Below are 13,256 nucleotides of genomic sequence, written 5' to 3' on the forward strand. Positions count from 1 at the left end.
TATTACGAAATTCAATATTTTGATTTAAATAGAGATATTTTCGGATTTTCTGCAAGATTTTCCCTACCAGAAAGACTGATTGCCCATGGAGTGAACTACACACTTTTCTCTTGCGACTCAACAAAGAGTCACGTAATAAAATATACTAAGCTTTCATTAAAATCCTGTGTCTGTTTTCCTGCTTGGTCCGACTGCATCATTTTACATATATATATGTGTATGTATATATATAATAAATAACATNTCTTAAACTTATCTTACACCATATCTATATATATTATAAGAAGAGAGTGAAATGATAACATGTAGCCAATCACAGAAGGCTTGCGGTTAGTAACGCACAAAGCAGCCAATCAAAATTGAGAATGCATGCGTGGTAATAATTTTTAATAATGCTGCCTGCTGAAATGTTACAACTAAACTTACTAGCTATAGCTTATTGTGATTTTTATTTTGTTTTGAGTATGTCTAATGACAACGTGACAGTTATCTATTGTTGTCCGAGCATTTTTATTGGCCGGAAAATCACGTGGTAGGATCCAGTTTTTCCTAATTCATTTCCATATTGTTTTAGTTGTCATCAGCATAAAATTAATAAAAGTTGTAAAAGTTTTGTTTTTCTATAAGTATTTGTGTATCTCTAATTTAAATTTATTTTCCTTTACTGCTATTATTAAGCTTTGAATTCTAGAGTTTAAAACTAAGAGAATTAATTTATTTTATTTTATTATTATTATAATGTAATTATGCGGTACATTTTAAGATAAAGTTGTTTAGAAAGGTGGTCTAATATTATTAACCATTTTACAATAATTATTTTTGTGCAAAAAACATTATATACTGTTATAAATTACAGTTAAAGAGATCTGTTAAATGATTTAAAACTTAATGATCAACTTCACGTACGATGAGAAGCAAGCAAAAATTGTATTTAATTTATCCGCCTCTTTGGTAAGCGAAAATATTAAATTATGGTTTTGAACTCATCAAAATTGTTTGAACAATATAATGTTAGAACAATATAAATGTTATTTTAAAAAATGATTACTTAGAAAAAATAGATAATAATATTTGGACATGGGAAGTGGAGACAGAAGCGTAAGCAAACAGAATTCTTTTCATCACATATATGTTACATGAATAATTTTAACGTAGGTAAAAAAACTGTTTTCTGCCAAGAAACGACAATTATTGCGAAGCAATCATCGGGGTTGGTGAGCGGCAGTGAACAGGGGACTTAATCCCCTTATATATATATGTATATATATATATATATAGATATAGATAGATGTATACACAAGCACACACGATAAAGACAAAAAAGGATAAAAGAAAAATCTTTTAATTTTCTTCTTCTTTAAAAATCTTTATATCTTTTTCCATATTTTCTCTATATTTTTTAACTTATAAATCTTGTATATATATAGTACAATAAAGGCAAGAAGGATAAATTTTTTAACTTATATAATGGTGGGTATAGCCGGGAAAAATTTAAAAAGTGGTAGAGTAATTTTGAAGATACAAATTGACTCTACTAAGTCCTATCTACCAATATATATTTAAAAACTAAAAGTAAAGAGAAATTAAACGTTTTGACATTATCAAGAAATATTGGTCTCCACTTTTTAAATTTTACTTAGTTCTGGCATCCTGTATATATATATAATATGTATACCTATACCATATAATTTTCCTGTTTTTAGATGTGTTTCCTCTTCATAAAATCTTTCATCTGTGGGATACTTTGTTATTAGGACATGCATCTTTCCCACTCTGCATTGGTGTTGCTATACTAAAACAATTAAAGAATAATTTATTGTCTTACAGTTTTAATGACTGCATTCTGATGTTTTCTGATATGCCAGGTAATATTAGGTTTAATTTGTTTTTTTCATATTTAACTTATTAATAGAATTTTTTTTATAAACTTAACCAAAGAAGTTGTCTTAATGCTTTATAAGTACTTTTTTTATCTGTGTTAAAAATATCAAATTATAAAAAATTTCAATTAGTCAATTTTTATTTGAATAACTTCAAACTCTGATGAAAGAAGTGTTCATTATTTTCTAAGAGTTCTTATAACTAATACCACTTTTTAAATTTAGTTCTTCACTTAGTTTATTTAGTTTTTATTGTTAATTGGTATGAAAAAATTTAGCTAAATATATAACTAAAATGAACTACCATATATCCCAGTGTACCGTATATCCCGGAAGTCGACCTATTTTTCATTACAGGCTAGCAAATTTCTGGTACATGTTTATAAGTTGACTATTAAAAATACCGATTATAAAAATTTCTAATTAATAACAAATAAAAAATTAACAAATGTACAAAATTTTCTCAAGTTAAAAATATTTCACATTGTTCTGGGTAGGATGCATTTGCCCTCTATTAAAAGCACCCTCTCAAAGATGCATTAACAAATGCTGTGTTTGTGCCGCTCCAATAGACATTTGTTAAATGATACTGGACGAGTGGCAAAATGTGTATTCAAGTTTTATAAAATCTTTAAAAAAAATAAGGAATTTCAAATTCTTTGGATGAAGATGATCTTTTATGGGGTTCAGCAGATGAGGATAAGTTTGAATCCATTGCAATGTGGGATCCATATGACGACACTGTTAGTGTTATTGATTTTGATGCAGACGATGTTCTGGAATCTTTAAATTAGTAACTTTTTGGTATGTTTTAAAAAGTTTCATTATGCTTTTTTCCTAAATTCTCTTGAATAAATTATCTTACATTTTCTTATTCTTAATTCTTTTTTGCATAACATCATTTCAAATATTGTTTCTAAAAAAAAACCATTTACATTTATAATGGTAGAAGATATGATGAGAGAAAATGCAAAAATTAATGGAATATAACATATTAAAAATAGTTTTTGAAAGGGGTATATTGCTATAAAGTTATACATATCTATTTCACTGTCTGTAATGCATCTATATTTCACAGTCAACTAATGACCGACTTTATTACTGTTTTAAAATTATTATCTATTTTTTCTTGTTTTTATTATAGCTTTCTACTTCTTATTTTCTTATCTTTTCCTATTTTTAGAAATTGACATCCAGCGTTGTGTCCAAGACTCAATTAAAGTTTTTTGTAGTACACCAAAAAGTATAACATACAGGATGCATGAAAGTCCTAATCCTAAACAAAAAAAACGTTTTGAATCAAACACTAAGTTTTCAAAGGCCGATAGTGTGGCAGATTCTGGTCTGGTGTGTATTTTATAGCTCAAGTATTAGTTAACTTTTGTGTTGCGATTGTAATCATTTTTATGTACATGCGTAATTTTTCAGCAAGCAATTAAAAAGAAGAAAAAAAAGCTTTTTTTTTTTCAAACTGTAATTTTTTAAATTTGTAGAAGCTAATTTATTTATTATATATATATTATTTTTTGGAGGAAATGTTAGCGATATTAAACAAGAGTTTAGGAGCCTATAAATTAAGGAAGTAAACTTAAGAATTGATATTTAATGTCTTAATTAAGATTAGCTACATCTTGTTTAGAAATATTATTTTTCCGTATAAATATGTAAATTAAATAATTTTGTGTTAAAATCTCTTATGTGTGTTGTGTTAAGTATTTTAAGCAAATTAAGTAATTTTCTAATTATAACCTGCTTTTTTGATGTATCATGTCAATTTTTGATGTATCTGTATGATCAATTTGCTTATAAAAGCGTATAGGAAAAGGGTTTTAAGATTTTCAAAAGAAGTTTTAAGAAGTGTCGATTTCGTGGTATTGAAGTGCATAATGTAAAATTAACCCTAAAAGTTTGAAATTTCCAAACAGATTCTCATTAAGTTGAAAAAGAATTATTTAAAAAAAAAAATCTTATTTCTCTGATCATATACAGTTTCAGTTAATAAAAAATAAGTTCCGAAAAATTCAAGTTATTAGTGTTGTTATTTGTTGAAATGTCTTTGCAGTGCAAAAAAACTTAAAGTTAGTATGACAAAATCATAATAAAAAAGTTTGAACTTATGAACAATTTCTTATAGAATTACCATATATATACCTTTATGGTTCAAAAAACTGTTTTATTGTGATTTTATATCTTATCCTATACAAGTGTGAGTGACATAGAACTTAAAAAATCAATTGTGATTCTCTATCTTAAGGTATCAAAATTGATTATATCATACTTTAATTTGAAATACTTTTTTCACGAATTGTGAAAATATCTGACAGTTTTTTATATATCTATAATTAAATAACAATAAATTTTTGTATAATGATATTTTCTTACTCTATAAAAAATACAGAATAATAATTCTCTGAGTTGTAATATGTTCAATTGAAATCTTCTACTTTTGTCAAGAGTATATGTTGGCATATGCCTGGAAAGCTGAAAATTTTATAACCACAGTTGGAAAAAAAAAAATTATTATTCATATTGTCCAATAAGCAAATGTGGCATTCTTATAGTTAGACTTTAAAAACTAGTCAGAAGTTGATCAAACTCCAGAAAGACAAACATTTGAAGTTAAAATTTTTAGACATGGAGCTAAGCAATGTCGACAGAGCTTATTTTGCTGAAAAAAGTACCCATGGCTGAGAGCCTATGTGAACAGGTTTTTCCACGATGAAAATTAATAGATCAAAGGATGGGACCAGGCTAACAAATGGAAATTTGTGAAACATTTTGTATCTGTATATAACAGGAATTTATCTTTAATTTTATATTAGTGGAATTGTGCCTATGTATCAGTTGAGTTAATCTTGTTCTTGTAACTTTAATGTTGTACCGTCATTCGGGGCTACTTTGTGCAGGATTTCGCAGTTTTTGAACTTTGACATGTAAAAAAACTATGTTAATTCAAACTTTAGTAAAATTTATCGATATTATATTCATAACTGGACTCAGACGAGTGAATTTGATCAATATTGGCATTATTTGTATGTAATATTTACAAATAATAAGTCAAAACATACCTTGCACAAAGTAGCCCCCAAGTGGGGCTACTTTGTGCAGCGATAGGAATTCAGTTTAATAATCATGTTTTTAGTAAAATATTGATATAAAATTGTTAAAAAAGTTAATTGTTGACATTTTTAATAACAAAAACATCAAGATATGTAAAGATATTAGTTTGAAAATAATTTTCAGCGTTAAAAAACCATTTTTTATAAAGAATTTTTTCTTAAAAAGAATGTTTATTTCAAAACATTTGAGTTTAAACAAAAGGAAACCATATACATTTTTGAACATTGAAATGGATGAAATTTCAAAAATAATAATTATTACATATTCATTAACATTTATAATATTGATAAATTTGAACATAACATGCTTGAATGAACATGACAGAACTTGCTCTTCAGTTTCTGTCAAAATCACCTGATGTCCTATAAAATATATTTTTATGTGTTAAATCGTTTGATTAATTCATTAGAAAAATCTTTGTAGAAGAAAAATAATAGTTTACCAGCACGTTTCACGTGTTTCTTGTGAATTTTATTAGAGATAGTATTTCTGTGGATTTTGTACTTCCGAGAAGCTTCTGCAATCGACATACCACCAGCAACTGCTTGCAAACATTGTTGCAGCTTTTCTAAAGTGTAATCACGGTAGTTTCTCGTTCCAGGTATTTTTTTATAACGTCTGACCATTTTTCTGTCGAAAAAAAAAACGAATGAAACTTTGCACAAAGTAGCCCCAAAGTGCATTTTTTTTCATTTTCCGTTTATTTGTTATTAATTTTCAAATTTTTTTAACGCTAACATGATATAATTGTTTATTAATATATAAATAAAAAATTTTGCACTTACGACAATTGTTTTATCAACGTCTTTGCATTTCACAGCTAAAGTTTCCACGCACACTTTTCGACATCCGACGTCCTCGGAAAGTTGTTGACATTGGATGAACGAAACACACTCTGAGATTGTTTTAAAATTCGAAAAAATGTTTGTAGTAATAGAGGAGACTTCTATCTTCAAATTCCACACATTTTTAACGTGAAAAAAAACATAATACTGAATAGCAGCACTTGAAAAATGCCAAATTCGAATTTGCACAAAGTAGCCCCGAATGACGGTACTTAAAAATTTATAAAATAAATCTAATGTTATCATTATTATATTTTTAATGCTACTTATTACTTCATTTTATCCTTATGTTTAACCTGTAACTTTCCAAGGGCCACCCATGTCTGGTTAAAGCAATCACTTTTTTTAAAATCTAATTTAAAATATTGCATGAAAGAGAATAATTTAATTTTCTGAATTTAGTTTCCAAACAAAATAAAATTTTAAAAAATTTTCCAATCTACTACTAGTCATAATGTCATAATCTACTAGCCTTTTAGAGGGCTTACTTTCTTCAGATAAAATACAGTACCCTAAGGTGCCGATGTTAACTGTTTTTGTTTCTTATTTTTAACTATTTGGTACTGCATTGGACTCACATTGTTAAATTGCATTGTTTGACTTTTTTGAATTTGAGCTCAGTGTGTGAAAATTGTACTGTTAAACCCAACCAACTCTGAGCCTTAATTTTGATGCTGCTCACATTTTGGAAACCTATCTGTATTAATTTATTAATGTGTTTTTCAGACTATGAAACCAATCCCATTACATGAGCTTATATCTGAAACATGTCCGAGAATTTCTGCTGAAGATCTCTTAGACTTATTAGATATTTTACCAGATTCTAAAACCAGAGCCAGATCACAAAGCATAAAGTTATTGGTGATTGACATTCGACCAAATGATGAGTATCCTTTTCATTTAAAAATGCACCAGTTTTATTTGCTACTTGCTGTTAAAAAAGTAATTAATGTTCATTTTCAATACAAATTTTAAAAATGCTTGTAATTTAACTTTTAACTATAAAAATGAGGGCACAAAAAATAAGTTATAAGTTAATAGTAATAAGTTATAAGTTAATTATGTTAACATTTCACAACTTGAGAATGAGTTAGTGAAGAATCATTTTTCCAAAAGTTATGCTTTTGCAGAAAAAGTGAAAATTACACTTGCAAGAGTTCATATTAATCCTTTATTGTCAATTTATTTATCATATTTTTGATATACAGTGGAACCCCGATTTTACGTTGTCCGTTTCGTACGTTATCCCGCTTCCTGCGTCATTTTCTGCTGATCCGTGAAAATTTCCCATACCGATAATGTTAAAAAATCCCGGATTTTGCGTTACCCCTTTTATGAAAACCCGCTTGATGCGTTTTTCTACCAGCAGGTCAAATTAATTTTTTTTTATTCTACAACTCTCACACAAACTTTTCCCCAATTTTTTGAACATGAAAAACTTGCTTTTCAGCTGTATGTAGCAATTCTTGCATTCTTTCTGTTCCATTTGACAATAGAGGGGTAGGTAACAAGCATAAAAACTGCAAAGCATAAAAACTCTAAAACAATTTTTACTTGCAAATGTAAATCAAGAAGCAAATTTGCAATAAAATGTTAGTATTGAACGAGTTGTAGATGAAATTGTAGCTAAAAACAAAGAGGAAGTGAAAATTACTAATCTTTTCCATTAATTTAACTGGTAGGTGTCAATTTTTAAAAATATGCATAGATTTTTCTTAATCCCGATTTTACGTTATTCCGCCTCGAGCGTTTTTTATCGCTAGTCCGACCGAAAACGTAAAATCGGGGTTTCACTGTATTAGCAATGTTTTATGCTTTTCTGAAAATTCAATTTTTAAGTTTTCAATAAATGATGAAATTTTGTTTATCATGACCCATTATTAATATTAAAAAATTTGTGTTATGCAAATTAACTGAAAATCAAATATTCTTTGAAAGTTATAATCTATAAGGTGGTAACATGTTTCAAGACTCAGAGCTCCAGTCTTGCTAATTAAAGTGGATTCCACTGTTACTATAAATCAGAATATGGCAGCATCAAACATGGTTGAATATTATTCGTCTCCGGATACCCATAAAAATTTGCCGGGTCTGGGTACCCAGTACCAGGTCTTGCGACTAAGGACAAAATCTGGGTACCAAATAGGAAAATTCTTTTTCTAGGTCCGAGTAATGTTTTCTAGCCGAGTAATGTATAAAAAAGGGTACATCTCAACAAAATAAGTTTGTTTGATAAATTGGAAAGTTGCCGTATTCTATTACATATGATCACCTTTCTCTACTTGGTGAGGAAAAAGTACAGAAATCCTGAATTATTTCCTATTGAAAAATATAAAAAAAAATGCCAGTTTAATCAATTCAGGGAACTTACAACAAATTTTGGGTTTCAGACTTTTCTGGTGCACCATTAATTCTGATATATTGCGTACAAATTATCTGTTAAAGAAGTAATGCATTTAATAATGCAGATTATTGATCCATTTGGATAATATGCCGAAATTTTTTTCTAAGATCTAAAAAAAACAGACATTACAAAATATCTGTTTTTGTTCTTGCTATAAGGTGTGGCAATCTAATATATGTTTTTTGAAATTAAAATACATTAGATAGTAGCAATTCAAAAAAAGTATGGAAGTGTTCTAGAGGAAAGAGTGACAAAGATATTAAGATTTCTATTCTTATAAATTGCTACTGATTCATAGATAATGTTAAACAATCTTTAATCAATCAAAACTACCCTAACAGGTAATATTTTAAGAGGAAAATAAATACTGGAAGGAAAAAAAATTTTATATTACCAATTTTAAAAATAGTTCAAGAATAAAAATTGTATCTGTAACTTTCTATAATTATGCTTTTTTATTACACAAAAATGTTAGGGCTAAAATTTCTGTTATTTATCTCTATTTTTTTTCTTCCTAATTTCGTTCTCCCCTTTTGCATTTGGTTTGCCACTTTCCATTGTTTTTTTATTTTTTTATTATTATTATTCAACTCTCGATCTTCTTCAGGGATTTGCTATTTCTGTTTAACTGCAGTGGTATGTGCACCTAAAACAATGTTTAGTATATAGTGTTTATCCATTGTATATTTGGTTAAACATCTTTGTATTTATTAATAATTGATTATCATTGCAACAAATAAATAGTAATAAGTTTTGTAGTTTTTTTTTTACCAAGCAATTTTAAAACCATAGTTGTTATTTTCTCCGAAAGGTACAGTATTTTACATTTATAATTTTTTTTATTTTTATGAGTAATGTCTGAAATTATAGGCATGAACAATTCAGAAAGGGAGTAAAATTACTAATTGTTTTTAACCCCTTGCCTGTGATGCCCGAACTCAGTTCACGCAACAGAAATGCACTGATTTTGGAATGCCCAACCTGAGCTCGGGCAAGAGAAATATCAGTACTTCAATTTCGTGAAGCCTGAACTCAGTTCACCCTATAATTAGTAATTTACCACTTTCCTATTTGATGGCGATATTTGATTTTAAATTTCCCCTGAAAAATTTGGCAGTTTCAAGTTATTTGTCAGATTTTTGTGATTTTGCAGTTTCAAGTTATTTGTCAGATTTTTGTGATTTTGCCGTTCAAAGGAATCTGAGAGACATAGAATTCATGGCAGTTGAAATAGATAATATTGCTGTATTAATTTATTATATTTATCCTCAAATTTATTTAATTTGATTTGCTGTAATTTGAGTTATTATTTCTGTAATCCATTAGCATTTCCCATATATGTTAAAATATTAAATATAGTAGTCATTTCATTCAAAATTTAGTGTTTGAAAAAAATCTATTTCTAGCATTTTGATGATGATAGCAAACAAATTTAAAGAAAAAAAAACTCCATGTTTGGCACATTTTTCCTAAATATATTCCACAGGCAAGGGGTTAACAACAACACATTTTTCCTAAAGCACTTAAAATGAGCATAATTTTCTTTTTTTTCTTTTAAAGTTTTTCTTACCAAATTAAACACAAGAAAAATTGAAATAAAATTTTTATTACATTCAAATGACCATTACCTAATAGCTAAATATTATTTCTTGAGAGTAGATAGAAAATGTCTTTTTAAGCAAAAAGGTCCAGCGTTTCTATACATGCCACTTCCTGTTTCTAATCAATTTTATGTAGAAAAATGTAATAACTCAAAATTTACAATGTTTTAAGAATGTAAATATATACTTTATTGCTTTCAGTGTTGCATGAATAGTTCTATTCTTAATAGTATCTAGATATAGCAAAGGAGCTCTGCCAAATAGCATCAACATTCCTTTCTCATCTGCATTCACATCTGACGGTATAGTGGACAGTCCGATTATTCGAAGCTATAAAGGAAAAATCATTACAGTTGTTAGTAGTAACACAAATAAATTAGCTTCTGAGGTACATTTAAACATATTTTTTTAGTAATATTATTAAACTGGTATCTTATGTATAATCTTTCTTCTTCAGGTTTGTTCTTTTGCTTCATATTTAGTTGAAAATAAATCTTTAAATATATGTATTAATTTTTCCCAATGTACTTTGCTTCTGCAATAGATTGGAAGAAACAAGCGCTAGGCAATCATACACACCAAATCTAATTGAAGTATAAATATTTTACATTAAAAAAAAAAATTTGTCATGTTATTACTATTATCGCATGCAAGTATAGTAAAGTACTTGCATGCAGTAATAGTCTAGCTTTCTCAAAGAATTTTATAAAAACAGCAATAAGTAATAAAGTAGAAAAACAGTTAACTAACTTGAGCCTACGATTCTACACTTTTTTTTTTATATATTCCTTAGCAAATTTAATTATAAACTTTTTGTACCTTCAAATTTATTTAAATAATTCTGAAATAATATCTTTTGATTTCAAAATTTGATTATTATTCTTGCTATTTTCATAAATAGTTCATAATTTTAGAATACGAATGAATGCTTGTAATAATAATTATTATTATAATTTTTTTTTTTGATATTTGAAAACATTTGATTAGAATAATGTGTAATTGAATAAAAAATCATCTAATCCTCAATAATAAGAATATAAATGATGTCCTATCTCCATATTCCCAATCACTGTCAAATTAAATTTCTGTTGAAATTCCTCCAGATTGTAGTCCTTTGTAAAAAGTGATGTTGCCTGTTCTCTACATTCGTGATTGCATTGTAATAAAATATGTGATTCATTAGATAAATAATTGAAAAAGAATCTTGTTTTAAATAAATTTAATTTTTGGTAAGTAATGAATAAAAGCTGAATGAGAAATATATAAAAAGAAATAAAAAAATCAGTCGGATGAAGGGTTTTCAGAATATAGGACATTTTATGGCATGTGGAGAAAATATGAATTATAGGTCTTTTATAAACAATGTTTCTTAAAAGCTTTCAAGTTCAATTTTTAAGTTTTCTATTAGTTGATAGCTGCATATATTCGATATTTATAATTTAGTATGCTTCACTAATATTGTATAATACTAATATTTCAGACAAAGATTCTTATCAGATAGTTTATCCTGCAATGCTGTAAAAATGTTGAAATAATATTTTTCTTTGAATATACTCTTAAGACTAACTTAAAATGAAACTTTGAAAATACTGTTAAGATTAACTGAAGTCAATAGAAAGGAGAGTAAAACAAGAAAAAACTATTTCTTTTTCTTCTTTTTTTTTAGTTTGCGACAAAACTTGTGCGTCAAGGATACAGTCATGTTTGTACTCTTCATGGTGGAATAGAAGTCTTACAAAAAACTGGTTTTCTTACTACTTGTAACACTGAAAGTTAAGCTGATACATTCCAAATTATTCAAATAATGCTATGGATAAAAAATTTTAATTTATTCTATAAATACTATATTATATTTTATAAAGTTTACTAGAGTGGTGTGTTGGGATTTTAGCAAGTCTGTGAAATCGATTTTTTCTCATAAAAGTAAATGTAAACAAACATCGAAATATGACTCTTATCATTTTTTAATAATAATTAATTTTCTTAAAATATATTAAAACACAATTATGTTGTAATTATTAAAGACTGATACTTTTAGGAATAAAATGTTCAAAATTGTTGAATAAATTATAGTTTAAGATATAATAAATTTCATAAGTTGGAAAAAAGATTTAAAAAAAATACTGCTAAAGCATCTGCTAAACTATACTAGTTGATTAGTAAAATATTAACAATCAGAACTAGATCTGTAAAATAGATAACTCTGGCAATTTCTAATGTTTCTTTAATGAGAAAATGCGAGAGGAGGAAAAATTCATAGATTTCGTTCTTGGTATTTTGAAAATTTTTTTTTGGAAAATTTTTTTTTTGTTGTTGTTGTTATTTGTTATATAAATCACCCTTTCAGAAAATGAAAGTCTTGATATATTTAAGAGGCTAATACCTTCCAAAGTAGACTTATTTCTAAATATAATTCACGAATGCCCTCTACAGAGAATTAAAATTGTGATGGTATATCTTCGGATCATCCCTAGGAATGTTTTTCAAACCGTTGCCAATGGCCCATTGTGCAGCTCTAGTGTGACGTAAATAAAGTATCTAGCTACAAACATAATTATGTTGGCTCCCATTTGCTATCATAAAAAATAAATAAATAATTATTTTGGTAAAATATTTGTTTATTAATTCTTTTTCTGATGTATTTGTTGTATAAATATTAATAAATAAAATTAACTACAGCAAAACAATACTATATGATTAAAATATTTCTGCTTTCGATCGTGAGAAGAATTAACCTACGATAATAAAAAGCCCAAGCATCAACCTAGCAATCTTACTTCTAATTGCTTGTAGTTTTCATGCAAAAATGACAATGCAATATAAAAAACATGCAATATATAAACTTTTTTTTACTGACAGATTTTCATAGATTTCAAATCTGTATATTGAATCTAAAAAAAATCATTGTAAATAGAAAACTTTTCTATGTATAATTTAATGTACTCTTAGCAAATATTTATCTTTTTTTGAAATGTTCTTTGTAAATTTCATGTTATATTACTCTTTGTATTATTTAAATTAAATATATGTTGTATAAAATGTGCTATGTATTTCTTTCAAGTTTAATCATTTGTAAACTCGTGTAAATCTTTATTCATTTAAGTCTCATCTTCAAAAATTTGGTAGAACACAAATCTGAATTTTTTCAGATAATTTTAATCTTTGTTTGAATAAAGCGTTAAATAATTTATGAAATTGAGGTTGAATATCTCACGGTAATACAGTACAGTAACTTAGCTTATCTCATAGTAATATCCTAAAACAAGTGTTCTAGTCAATTGTGAAGGTACAAGTACCCTTATTTACCTTTAAAACTAAGTCCTTTCCTTCTACCACTTCAAAAATTTCAGGCTTCCTTAAAAATTACTATAATTTTTATAAGATAGTTTTAAAAATCTAATTTTCA

At 27.0% G+C, this 13,256-nt stretch overlaps 1 protein-coding gene across 2 annotated transcripts in view; it reads left to right on the forward strand.

Moving 5' to 3' along the window:
• The window catches only part of LOC107446630 (TBC domain-containing protein kinase-like protein), a 47,601-nt gene extending 34,712 nt beyond the window's left edge, over nucleotides 1-12,889 (forward strand). The window contains exons 21-25 of one of the 2 annotated variants that reach the window (XM_016061322.4): nucleotides 1,704-1,865; nucleotides 3,064-3,227; nucleotides 6,572-6,732; nucleotides 10,088-10,238; nucleotides 11,517-12,889. In XM_016061322.4, the coding sequence (XP_015916808.2) occupies nucleotides 1,704-1,865; nucleotides 3,064-3,227; nucleotides 6,572-6,732; nucleotides 10,088-10,238; nucleotides 11,517-11,627 (749 nt within the window). In that variant the 3' untranslated portion in view covers nucleotides 11,628-12,889. Of the gene's footprint in view, nucleotides 1-1,703; nucleotides 1,866-3,063; nucleotides 3,228-6,571; nucleotides 6,788-10,051; nucleotides 10,239-11,516 lie in introns of those variants that run through there. The other variant, XM_071179149.1, reaches the window with a different exon arrangement.
• The last annotated feature ends 367 nt before the right edge of the window (nucleotides 12,890-13,256 follow it).

The sequence above is a fragment of the Parasteatoda tepidariorum genome, chromosome 1 (assembly GCF_043381705.1).
Source record: "Parasteatoda tepidariorum isolate YZ-2023 chromosome 1, CAS_Ptep_4.0, whole genome shotgun sequence".
In the NCBI taxonomy this organism is placed as follows: Eukaryota; Metazoa; Arthropoda; class Arachnida; order Araneae; family Theridiidae; genus Parasteatoda; species Parasteatoda tepidariorum.